This window comes from Vicia villosa, linkage group LG1 (genome assembly GCF_029867415.1).
Source record: "Vicia villosa cultivar HV-30 ecotype Madison, WI linkage group LG1, Vvil1.0, whole genome shotgun sequence".
Lineage (NCBI taxonomy): Eukaryota > Viridiplantae > Streptophyta > Magnoliopsida > Fabales > Fabaceae > Vicia > Vicia villosa.
In genome coordinates, this window is record NC_081180.1 from 190,724,834 (window position 1) to 190,738,665 (window position 13,832).

The 13,832-nt window shown below is 37.1% G+C and overlaps 1 protein-coding gene across 1 annotated transcript; it reads right to left on the reverse strand.

The window, feature by feature from the left end:
• Window positions 1-12,105: 12,105 nt before the first annotated feature.
• LOC131661651 (uncharacterized) lies at window positions 12,106-12,726 on the reverse strand. Its single transcript, XM_058931257.1, has 2 exons — window positions 12,358-12,726; window positions 12,106-12,246 (listed from the first exon to the last, which is right to left on the reverse strand). The coding sequence occupies exons 1-2, from the start codon at window positions 12,724-12,726 to the stop codon at window positions 12,106-12,108; spliced, it is 510 nt and encodes a 169-aa protein (XP_058787240.1).
• Window positions 12,727-13,832: the final 1,106 nt, after the last annotated feature.

Consider the following 13,832-nt stretch of genomic DNA (forward strand, 5'->3'; position numbering starts at 1 on the left):
TATCTAGGTAGAACCTAGGTAGAAGGGTCATTGGGTAGTGATTAAGTGAGAAGTTGTAAACGAGGGAGTTTAACTTTTAATTGATACTACTAATAGTGGACTTCATCCTTGGCTTCGTAGCCCCAGAGTAGGTTGTTTGAACCGAACTGGGTAAACAATTCTATGTGTTCTTTATTGTTTTATGCTGTTTTGTTATTACTGTATGTGCTGCGTAATTGTGCATGTCATAACATCCGGTTTGACATCGAGCGTGTGTTACTAGAATTTTCAAGTTATGAACACAATTGTGATCTGTGTTATGAGTTACTAGGACTGGTGGACAGTTTTCAGTCAAGTCCTCTCTTATGGTCTAAGCTAGGATTTGGTTTCTAGTTTAAGACCGAGGAAGGGGTCTCTTATGCCACCATTGGTCCTCCAAGACAAAGGCCTTCTCCCATCGTCTTCCTCGTGTACATCAGTGTTGCATGAAGATGTTCCACTGCATTTTATGACATCGGAAAATTCTTTGTCATATTATGTCTAAAAAGGGGGAGAGAATATCATCTTCTGATTTTGCTACTGTAAAAAGAAACAAAGGATTTTATAGCAGACTGAAGATGTTATGATGTGGTTCAAGTCCTGTAGAGCATAAGGTATTAGTTAAAGCCCAATTCTAAGAATGTAAAATTCTCTTCTTCCTTGTTGTCTTGAAATTTGAAGCATTTATGTTTTGCTGCATTTTTAATGAATGTTTAGTTTTAGGCAAAATATGCCAAAGGGGGATATTGTTAGTGCTTTTATTGGCTGATTGGCATCTATGTTTGGCTAAAACATAATTGCAATAAAACGTAATACAATGTGTAATCTTGCAAATATAAAAGAACAAAACAGGTACAAGCAAGATGTTATATGGAATGTCATGACATCAACTCATGACATCCCGCCTGCAGAACTGGAAGGAAGATTCAATTTGTTACTCAACAGATACAGGATATTCGTGGAATATTTTGTAATCCTATGTGGCGCAAATTTAAAGGTCAAAAGAATATTGAAGAATCAGATCAGAAGATTGAAGATTCAGGAAGAATCAGATTAGAAGATTGAAGATTCAGCAGTTTCTAATTTAGGAGATAAATTAGGAAACTCATGATTAAAAAGACCTTGATTGTAGCAAAAGATTTCTGCAGATTTGTAACAGCAAGGAGTGCTGCGATTTGTAAGCCCAAGTCCAATTGGGAATAGGTTATAAATAGAAACCTTTGTAACCTAGTTTTATATAGAAAACCTTGTTTAGAAAAGATGTAGTCATTAGGGTTTCTATAGCTAGACCACCCAGGTTGTGGGATGGCTGCCATGTCCTTCTCGAAACCTGTAGGTAAGAGAAGTGATTGTTCTCACTCAAAACCTGTAGGTAAGAGTTGAGTATTGTGTTTTTGATTGAAGCTGTGAAGCAAGATCAAGTTATTGTTCATTGTTAATTGTGTAAATAGCTGTTGCATGGTTGTAACAGTTAGGTATCACTAGGGAGTGAGCAGAGGTTCTATTGTATTGGATGGATGTCAGAGATAAAGTTTGCATTGGGTAGTGAATAGGTAAACCAGAGGTTGTTTATCTGTAAACCAGAGGTTGTTTACATAAAATAGTACTACTGATAGTGAAATCTTCTTCCTGGCTTGGTAGCCCCCAGAGTAGGTAGTTAGACCGAACTGGGTTAACAATTAATTGTGTTATTTATCTTCTGCATTGTGTTTGTTCAGCCGTGGATGTTATGACATCGTGTATAACATCAGGATCAGAAGTGTTAGCTGTTCCTTTATAGAACCATATAAAATTTACAATCTGGTTATGTTGACTGAACATATGTGATCACAGTTCTCATTGATTCCTTCTTAGGGGTAATTAAAAGTTGGGGGATCTTTCTGTTCTGCCTCTGCTACATTAATAATAGATCAGATGTCTTGACATCGTGAATGACATCCTGAGTCTGTCATACCAAAATTTCACATGGGTAACTTGCAGGTGATCAGGAGTAGTTTGTTGAAGCTTAGAGGATTGCTTCAGAGCGTGTTATTTACTTTCTATTGAATAAAGTGGGTCTCACTCTGATACATAACATCGGGATTGAGATGGTTTGTTTTGGAACTATTACATTATTTTATTTAACTTAACATGACAGGTTACCTTTCATGGTATATAACTATTTTGGTTTATGATTCATGAATAATGAAGTATGAAGAAGTTTTATTAAGTATTTTAATTAAAGATATTTTGAACTATGAATTCTGCTGTGAAAAGTTGAATTATTATTGTTGTTGTTAAAGAAGTATTTGTTTTAAATAATTTTGAAAACCTGTGTTACGTAGCAAGATTTGTTATTTGATGTTCATATGAAGATGATACACCCTTGATGCTGATTCTATTTTGTTTGTATTCTTCGTAAAAATATATGCGAATTTTGTGTGGGTTTTTGATGGGTGTTACATAAGTGGTATCAGAGCAGGTCGGTATGTGCGACCAGGTTTTCTTACGATGTACATGTCTTGTTGGTCGATTAGTGTGAGTACACTATCCATACGTGGTTTTCTAAAGATTGGTTTCTTGTGTGTAGAATGGCTAGAAGAAAAAATGTTGCGATTGTTGCTACTTTGTAGGATGTTCTCAGGGTGTGCAACAACAGCCTAATGCTGGAGCGAACGATGGATCCCATGCGTTAGAAACGTTTCAAAAGAACCATCCGCCTACTTTCAAAGATCGGTATGATCCTGATGAAACTTGGCTGAAATAGTTTAGAGGATCTTTCGTGTTAAGGACATCTCAGAGAGGTGTGGAAGGTGTGTTTTGGTACGCACATGCTGGTAGAGGAACATGATGACCGGTAGGTTGGTACCCGTCAAAGATTGGTAAATGTAGGTGAGGCTATTACTTGGGTTGTGTTCAGCAGAGAATTTCTAAGGAAGTATTTTCCTGAGGATGTGCGCATGAAGAAAGAAATTGAATTTCTAGAGTTGACGCAAGAGAATTTGACTGTGACGGAGTATGCTTAAAGGTTTTTGGAACTCACAAAGTATTATCCGCATTACAGTGCATCGACTTCTAAATTTTCGAAGTGTATTAAGTTTGAGAATGGTTCGTGTTTGGAGATCAAACAGGAAATTGGATATCAACAGATTCGTAGGTTTGCAGAGTTGGTGAACAACTGTAGGATTTGTGAAGAAGATAGCAAAGCTCATTCGGATCATTAAAAGAGTTTGACTGAGAACAAGGGAAAACAACATCAAGAACGTAGAAAGCCTTATGATGCTCCAACTTATAAAGGGAAACAAAAGGTTTCCGATGGGAAGAATACCTGTGAGGAGGAGCTCCCGCTCTTGTCAAGTGTTATAGGTTTGGTGAACAAGGTCACTGTTCCAAAGAATGTGAGAATAAGGTGCTGAGATGTTACAAATGTGGTAAGACAGGTCATCATGCTCCTGAATACAAGGACGATGGTCCGAATTGTTTTAATTATGGTGAACAGGGTATTATAGTACCCAGTGTCTGAAGCCAAAGAAGGATGCTAATGCCACCAAGACTAATTGTCGAGTGTTTTTCTTGAGCGAAACAAAAAATTCTAAGAAGGGCAACTTGATTCGAGGTACTTGTTTTTTTAACGATGTCAAATTGGTTGCTATTATTGATATTGGTGCTACTCATTTGTTTATTTCGCTTGAATGTGCTACTAAGTTTGAATTAAAGTTGTCTGATATGAATGGAAGTATGGTAATAGATACTCCGGCTAGTGGTTCTATTACTACTATTTATGTTTGCTTGAAATGTCTTTTGACTATCTTTGGCAAGAGTTTTCCGATGGATTTGGTGTGTCTACGTTTACACTAAATCGATGTTATTATTGGAATGAACTGGTTGAAATTTAACTATGTTCATATTAGTTGTTATGATAAGACTGTGAGGTTTCTAGAGTTTTGTGGTGGTGGAAAGTCAATGTTTTTATCTGCTAAGCAAGTGAGAGGACTTGTAGAAGAGTAAGCACATACGTTTGCAATGTTTATGTCACTATATGTTGATTGTGAAGCTTCCAATGCCGAGTTACCTATTGTGTGTGAATTTCCAGAGGTGTTTTCCAGTGACATCAACGATTTACCTGTAAAGCGCGAGGTAGAGTTTTCTATAGAGTTGGTACCTGGTACAAGTCTAGTTTCGATGGCTCCTTATAGGATGTTAGCTTCAAATTTGGGTGAACTAAAGAAACAATTGGAAGAATTGCTTGAGAAGAAGTTTGTTCCACCAAGTGTCTCTCCGTGGGGTGCTCCTATGTTGTTAGTTAAGAAGAAGGATGGTAGTATGAGGCTGTGTGTAATGCGTATGGCTCCTTATCGAAGGATGGTAGTATGGCTCCTTATCGATATTAAGAATAGGTATCCACTCCCGAGGATTGATGATTTGATGGATCAGTTAATGGGTGCTTGCGTATTTAGCAAGATTGATTTGAGGTCGGGTTATCATCGGATTCAGGTTAAACTAGATGATATTCCAAATACGACTTTCAGAACAAGGTATGGTCAATATGAGTACACTGTGATGCCTTTTGGCGTATCTAATGCCCTAGGTGTTTTCATGGAATATATGAACTAAATGTTCCATTCATATCTAGATAAGTTTGTGGTGGTTTTCATTGATGATATTTTGATTTATTCAAAATCAGAAGAAGAACATGCCTAACATTTGAGAATTGTATTACAAGTGTTGAAAGAGAAGAATTTGTATGCAAAATTGTCAAAGTGTGAGTTCTGGTTGAAGGAAGTGAGTTTACTTGGCCTTGTGATTTCAAGTGGTGGGATTGTTGTCGATCCTTCTAAGATAGATGTTGTGTTACACTGGGAGACTCCAAGGTCTGCTACTGAGATACGAAGTTTCCTTGGTTTGTCAGGTTATTACCATAAGTTTATTGAGGGATTTTCTAAGTTTGCTTGGTCATTTACTCGGTTGACTCAAAAGGGTCAAGTTGATGTTTGGGATGTCGCGTGTGAAGAAAGGTTTGTGGAATTAAAGAAGAAGTTGACAGCTTTTCCGATATTGGGTTTGCCAAATCTAAGTGAACTGTTTGTAATTTATTGTGATGCTTCTAAAATGAGACTTAGTGGTGTACTAATTGTAACTCGGTGGGAGAACTGACTTTATATTTTGCAAACAATGTTGCGGTGTGCAAGAGTCGCCACCGACTTTTATTTTGTCCAATTTTAGGAAAGGTATAAAAGTACAGGAAAGACCTTTAAGAAACGAGTTTGAGTTCGGGGGGTAAGTTATGAAAAGGGAAGGTGTTAGCACCCTTTTCATCCATAGTTATCTACGGGCTCTTAGTTTGCTTAGCTCGTTTTGTTTTGTTTGAAAAAGAGTGGTGTGAAAAGTATTTTTATGGAGCAAGCAAATTAAAGGCTGCTTACCCTATGTTTGGTCTTTCCTATACTTTATACTTTCATTTAAGGGATAAGGCTAACCATACCAATTGTGGGTAGGTAGTCCTATCTATTCGATGTGTACGGGACATTGAAGGGTCATCGATGGTCGTTGAAGGCAACATGATAGAGGTACCTTTTAACAAATTCGAAGGGGCGATCATCACTTTTTGTAGGCAATAATCGAGGGACGATATCATACATTCATAGGCAACATCGAGGGACTATGATATTTGTGATGATTTTTTAATCGAGGGGCTTTTGCTGATGGTACCCCTATATTCGAGGGACACGACCATTTTTATTCGTAAGGCAACCAAGAGGGCATACCTTAGAGGTGAGTGAGTGCAAGGTGTGTTAGGTTCAGTTATTTTTATCTTGGACTTAGAAGTGATCTAACGATTGATTTTAATCTTCTCATGCAATCCTATTAGCCATATATCTAAACAGTTAATTTTTACGGAAATTAAAATGCGGAAGGTAAATGTCCTACGCTATTACAGGGCTTTGGGGCAGTTACATAATTAGAGGTGCGAAAAGTAAATGTGTGAGAAATGATATGCACAAAATAAAATTGCAAATGATAAATGTCCATGAAATTCGAGGGCCTCGGTATCAAGTGGTGCCTCGCAATCAACAAAAAAATGTCAGTACGGATATATACATAAAATGATGATGAGAAATGAGGTGAAAACGCTAATAAATAATCATGACAATTAACTAAAGAAAATTATAAATAAACATATTAAATTCTAAAAAGAAATTGAAAATTAAATAACATAGTTTTGTGTTTTTGTATAATATTAAGAAAATTAAACTAAACCTTTTTTTGGTATTTTTTGATATAAGAGAAGAACAAATATTAAAACAATTAAAGAAGTTTGGCAATAAAAACAATAAAATGGGGAGTGCAAAGAAAGCAATTCGGATGGGCTTAAGCTATAGCTGAAGCAGGCCCAAACACACAAGGAAAAGTCCAGCAACTTGGGGTATGTACGCTTAAAGGATGGTGTATGGAGTGGATATCGTGTTTACATAACATGTAATTCAGGTGGACCTTTGAAGCTTGGCCCAGAATGCTTTCACAAATAAGTCAGGTGTGGAAATCGATAAAAGGGGTGAGACTAAAAAACACTGGGCTTCTGGGTCTTTAAAGCCCAAGACACTAACTAAAAAAAACCTAATTAAATACAAACAGATCCGCTTCCCTCTTCATGTCACGTTCTCGACTTCTGCACAACTCCTTCTTTCAACTATTCTCTCTAATCTCTCTCTTCTCACAAACCAGAAGCATGAACACATAACAATCATGTCAATTGTTTTTACCCTTAGCACATAAAAGCATATCAAAACATAACACCAAAATGAATCAAACATCAAAGATGGAAGAATGAGAGTAGCATGGTTCTGCTTCCGGCGATAGCACGATGGTGGTTTTGATTCCGGTGATGTGCGTGTCGGTCACGGGGAGACGAGGCGGTCAGAGATCCGAGACCGACGGTTCGGCTGCGGTTGTTGCTCATGGGGGCTGCGCGCGAGTGGCGTTGTCGTGTGTGGTCGTGTGCGACGGCGCTGGTGGTCGGATTCGCTGCTGATGTGGTGATTCGTGAAAATATTGTCGCTGCTGAAGTGTGTTGCAGGTCTGATCGGTGATTGTTGGCGACGTTGTAAATCTGTTGGTGTCCGACAGAAGTGTAGCGGTTCATTTGGATGGCTCTGATCGGTGGGAGTGGTTGCATGAAGGTTAGAGGCGGCATCGTGGTGACGCTTTGGCTTGTTTTCCGGTGAAATCATTTCCTGCAGAGAAGCCATGTTAACAGAAGCAAAGATTGAAATTAGAGTGAAGTAAATAATGTTCATTTGTTTAGGTGGTATGTTTCCAAACACTAACAGTTCCTTCTCCATAGTACCAGAATTTTGTTATCCCTATATCTCACCCAGATGTAAACAGGCAAGGTGCCTGCCCTGATGCCAATTAAAAATTCTAGTAACACACGCTCGATGTCAAACTGGATGTTATGACATCCATAAATATGCAGCACAGACAGTAATAACAAAACATCATAAAAACAGTAAAGAACACACATAATTGTTTACCCAGTTCGGTTCAAACAACCTACTCTGGGGGCTACCAAACCAAGGATGAAGTCCACTATCAATAGTATCAATTCAAAGCTAAACTCCCCCGTTTACAACTTCTCACTTAATCACTACCCAATGACCCTTCTACATAGGTTCTACCTAGATGTGGAATATCTCCATTCCACCCCCCATCAATCACAACAGTGATTACACATAAACAATAAACAGTTACAGATAGAAGACGCTCTTCAAAAACACACCTTGATCTTCTTAAAAGCTTCAATCAAGAGACACACACTTGTGCTTAAAAGCTTAGAGTGACATTACAAAAACACAAACTAATTCCAACGCAATCATCAAAGACAATTGCTTGGATCACACGAGACAGTTACAGAACAACCGTTCTTCACAATACAAAATTTCCTGTCTGCATTCCAAACTAGGATTGCAGTCTTTTTTATATGCAGTCTTGGGCCTTGGGCTTTTTAAGAAGGTTAACAAAGTTAACCTAATTCACACGCTAACTGTCTGCTACAAAATGTGCTGTCAGTAGGATCTTCTGGACGAAATATGCAGCACTCTATAAAAAGTTTCCGAAACTGCTAAAAGGGATAAATCAGGAAACACAATTAATAAACAATAACAGTTCCTGCTGTCACACACGGATGTCATGACATCGATCATGACATTCACTACAAAACCTGTATTAGCTTCACACATATATGCAACCTGCATATACAAAATCAACCAGGTATGTTTTACCATATGAATTAAAATAGAGAATTGTGATATATACATATAAAATATAGAAAATTTTATGAATGGTTAATAAAATGAGAAAATGGTCAGTCATTATTGAATAAAACAGTTAGAATCATCATCATCTTGTTAGAAATAACAAGGTAAATTAAAATAAAAGATATATAAGATAAAGTATTATTGGGAGAGTCAAAGATTCTTGATATAGTTATCGTTAATTCAAAAGTATAACTTTTAGAAAAAAGGGACCATCAGAGAATCATCATTTGGTTGAAAACGGAAACAAATTAAAATTGAGTGGCCTCATATTAAAATCATCGGCCAAAAACAACTCTTTAACAAGGGTTTTAGAAAAAATGCAAAAAGTGTTTGTGTAAAAAGCTTTTTTAAAAAAAAGTATGTGAATGAAAAAGAAAATTGTTCCTTCCAAATGTTAGAATGGATTGCTCTATTTATAGAGTAGAATTAGGTCAAGACCAATTCTAAATAAGGAAATGATCCAACCCAAAGGCCCATGGACCTTCTTGATCCCCAAGAGTAAGAACCTGGACGTACTTTTGTCCAGATGCGTCCAGGTGCAAAAAAAAATAAAAAATAGTTAAAAAAAGATGGAAATGCACCAAGCGGGAATTGAACCCGTGACCTTTTGTTTACAAGCCTTTCATTCTTACCAATTGTGCTATGTTATTTATTTGAAATAAAAAATCCAATTGGAAGTGTATGAAGCATAGGCCAGCATTTTCTATTTATTAAAATATAAGCAATTTAAGAGTAAACTACTATATTTTAAAATAGACTTTAAATTGAATATTTATAAAATTAAGGATGTCAATGTAAATGAACCCAAGATTTTTATAAAACCCAATTTTTGAAGTTATTTTGAATTTTTGAAAAGTGTGGGCAAATTTCGGGGTACAACACTAATGCAAAATGGACAGGTTATTGCATATGATTCTAGGCAACTGGAGATTCATGAAAGGAATTCTCCTACACATGATTTAGAATTGGCAGCGGTGGTGTTTGTATTAAAAATTTGGAGGTATTATTTGTTTGGTTCAAAATTCGAAGTGTTTAGCGATCACAAAATTCTTAAGTACTTGTTTGATCTGAAGGAGTTGAATATGAGGCAGAGAAGATGACTTGATTTGTTGAAGGATTTTGATTTTGATTTGAGTTACCATTCTGTTTAAGCAAATGTTGTTGCGGATGCTCCGAGCCAGAAGCCTTTGCATATGTCGATGCTTATGGTGCACGAGTTATAAATGATTGAGAATTCAGAGATATGAGTTTAGTGTACGAAGAGACTCCTCACAGTGTGAAGTTGGGAATGTTAATGTTGACTAGTGGTATCCTTGAATGAATTAGAGAAGGTCAGAAACATGATCCGAGTTTGGTTAACCGGTTGTTACTAAATAATCAAGGTAAGGGAGGTGAGTTCCAAATTGATGAGAATGGTGTAGTGAGGTTTGAGAATATAGTGTGTATTTCATATGTACAAGAAATTAAGAGGAGTATTCTTGAAGAGGAACATCGAAGTGATTTGAGTATTCATCTCAGTGCTACAAAGATGTATCAGGACTTGAAAAAGTTGTTACGGTGGCCCGATATGAAGAGAGGAGTGGCTGAGTTTGTTTATGCTTGTTTGACGTGTCAGACATGGGAACACGAGTACCAGATAAAAGGGTCTTATCCGTTCTTGTTTCCGCCATGTAATTTTCGAGGGAGAAAACTATTATAAGTGGGGGAGAGTTATAACACCCCGAAGTCTAGATTAATTATTTAGTTAGTTATTTAATTGATTTATTGGGAATATATGAGTAGTGTGATATATCTTTAAATATTGTAACACCCCAAATCTACTCCGCAATTTAATAAGAAATCAGAGTGTAAAATCTCAAAGACAACAACACATTTGAGGCATCACATTTTTAACTTAAACAAAATCTCATGCAAGCTCATAAATATAGATGCATAACACATACCGACGGAGGAATCATAAATCATTAATCATATAAATCTCTTTAGTTTCAATCATCGCAGTGGAATTCACAAAAACTCTTAAAATTCAAGTCATAACATCATGGCCAACATGCCAACAACTAAAACATAACAACATAAGGTAAAACAAGCGACAGTCCCCTCCGAGTGCTACGTATCAGAGCAATGGCCACCAACTCGAGCTACTAAATGTAACAGATAATCCCCGTCGTTACCTGCACCTTACCAACAAAGGGTAACATTCAAACAGAAGGGGTGAGATATCAAACAATATAAAGGAAAGTATGATTATACTCACATCAAGGAAAAGATCACACATCATTCACTACTTCTCATCACAAAACAACTTTTAAACGGCACAAGGTTATTAACCAATTATGACAACATAATCGAATTCACAAGTATGTTATCAACACGTCACAACAAAACATCTCATCATCTCAACAATTCAAATGCAAATTCATATGCAATTCATATGCGACTCACTTATGCAAATGCATGTGGTATCATTTGGAGTAAAACTCTCATTATCTCAAAAGTTGCCATTGGGCACATCGTCGATTTTTCCATTATAAGGCCATCATCGCTTTTTGCATTTTCAGGCCATCGTCTCTTTATGCAATGGATGTGACTTAATGATGCAACATCCACAAAAACACAACATTCGTAACATGTCACAACAATTAAACATCACCAATTCAATATTGAAATTCAACGACAATAACACAATCATCACTATTCATAGTAATGCATCACTCCGCAAACACGTCGCTATGTTGTATCACCATACAACAATGTCCCGCTTCACAACATCAATCACAATATCAAACAATACATTTCAAGAAAAACTTTCAAAAGTTTTCCAAAGGTTTTTCAAACCATTTTCATTAGTTAGACATTGATTAAAGCTTCACGGAGGTTCAAACGACGCTTAAAAAGGAGTTACGGATTAAAAGATACACCCAATAAAAGTTTAAAAAAATTTTCAACAGCAAGGTTCGCTTTGCGGTCTCAAGTGCACTTCGCAGAACTAAATCGAGAAGTGATCCATTTTCGCATCTCCGCTTAGTGGACCAGCTCCGCTTAGCGAGTTGGCGAATTTCAAATTTGTTTCCAAGTTTCGTTTAGCGGACCAGAAGCCGCTTAGCGGACGCGCGATTATGCAGAAAAATAACAGCGATAACAGAACTGCTTAACCATACTTCTACCACCCAAAACCATTCTCAAACAACAATTAAAGGCACATACAATCAATATCTAACATCATTCATTAACAATCTTCATCAAAAACATGATTTTAAGCATAATTTCATGAAAATCCAACATAAACCCTAAAATTCTACAACATACAATCAAGGCTACTACTCATACAATCAAAACCCACCATAAACATCATCATACACTCCCTTATCATGAAAGAATCTCACCCTTACTTTGTGTTTGGATTGAAGACAACTCTATCTTCAATTGGGAAACTTGATCTAGCTTCTCCTCTTCTCTTCTCTCTTTCTCTAAATGAATTCTATTTTCTATTTTCCCAATTTCCTTGTTTTGTTAAACCCTTACTAACTTCTCAAATTGCTAATGGGCTCTAATTAGCACCTCTCAATTACTAATTCTATCTTAGGCCCAATAACTAATAGACTTACTTACTCATGTTATTTACTAATTACTCCCAATAAAATAACACAAAACCAAATAATCACATAATTAACACATAAATAGCACAATCATCAATTAATTCACATAGCACACAATAACATAAAATACTTAAAATAAAACGGTCGTTACAACTCTCCCCCACTTAGAATATCTTCGTCCTCGGAAATTTACCTCAAGCAGATAACTCAGGATACGACTCTCGCATCTTGCGTTCTAATTCCCACGTCAAAATCTCTCCAGTAGCTCCCGACCAAGCTACCTTCACCAAAGCAATCTCCTTGCCTCTAAGGGTCTTTGTCTCGCGATCCTCAATCTGTGCCGGCATAGTCTCCACCGTGAGATTATCCCGTACTTGCACATCATCCATATGAATCACATAAGAAGGATCAGAAATATACTTCCAAAGTTGCGACACATGAAACACGTCGTGCAAATTCGAAAGATTCGACGGTAATGCTACTCTATACGCCACATTCCCAACCTTCTCCGAAATCTGATACGGTCCAATAAAACGAGGAGTGAGCTTCTTAGACTTCAATGCTCGCCCCACACCGGTCACCGGCGTGACTCTAAAAAACACATGATCACAAGCCTGAAATTCCAAATCTTTCCTCCGCTTATCATGGTAACTTTTTTGTCTACTCTGAGAAGTCTTCATCTTCTCACGAATCAACTTAACCTTCTCAGTAGTCTCTCGAACAATCTCCGGTTCAAGTACTACACTCTTAGCAGATTCATGCCAACACAACAAAGTCCTACACCTCCGACCATACAATGCTTTGAAAGGCGCCATTCCAATACTAGAATGGTAACTATTATTGTAAGTGAACTCGATCAATGGAAGATAAGTATCCCACGTACCTCCCTGCTCAAGAACACAAGCTCTCAACAAATCCTCCAATGAATGAATAGTCCTCTCCGTTTGACCATATGTCTGAGGATGATACGCCGAACTCAGCCTCAACTTAGAACCCAGTGCTCCTTGCAAACTTTTCCAAAAATCTGAAGTGAAACTCGGATCTTGATCCGAAACAATACACAAAGGAACACCATGTAGCTTAACAATCACATTGGTATAAATCTCCACCAACTTCGAAATTGGATAAGTGATGTTAATAGGTACAAAATGAGCTGACTTCGTAAGCCTATCAATGATCACCCAAATCGAATTATGTCCTCTTACGGTATTAGGTAAACCCGTCACAAAATCCATTGAAATGCTATCCCATTTCCATTCCGGAACTTCTAACGGTTGCATTAACCCTGCAGGCTTCTGATGTTCAACTTTCAGTTTCTGACAAGTCAAACATGCATACACAAACTGAGCTATGTCTCGTTTCATTTTGGGACACCAAAAAAAATTCTTCAAATCTTGGTACATCTTTGTAGCTCCTGGATGAATACTCAAATTACTTCTACGACCTTCCTCAATAATCGCTCTCTTCAAATCCACATCAACAGGAATACAAATTCAATTACAGAATCTCAACAAACATTGTGCATCCAACTTAAAGTCATCACTCTCAGATTGATCGATTCCAACCATCGAATCTACCAACTTCACGTCTAACTTCCGAGCTTCCTTGATACTATCTAGAAAATCATTGTTAATCTTCAGCATACCCAATCTAACACTCTTTGGTGTCACTTCACACACCAAACTCATATCTCTCAATTGCTCAATCAATTCTAATTCCTTAACCATCATTGCCGACATATGCAAAGTCTTTTGGCTTAAAGCATCGACCACAACGTTAGCTTTTCCTGGATGATAGTTCAAACCGAAGTCATAATCCTTCAACAATTCCAACCACATTTGTTGTCTTATATGCAGCTCCTTCTGATCAAACAAATATTTCAAACTCTTATAGTCACTAAATACTTCAAATCTAGAACCAT

What these genes read in the sequence shown, in the direction of transcription:
- LOC131661651 (XM_058931257.1), bottom strand. Translation starts at nt 12,726, where the DNA reads ATGGCGCCTTTCAAAGCATTGTATGGTCGGAGGTGTAGGACTTTGTTG. An exon ending in ATCTTTCGAATTTGCACGAC is followed by an intron (nt 12,247 to 12,357) that starts GTGTTTCATGTG and finishes ATGCCGGCACAG; the next exon opens with ATTGAGGATCGCGAGACAAA.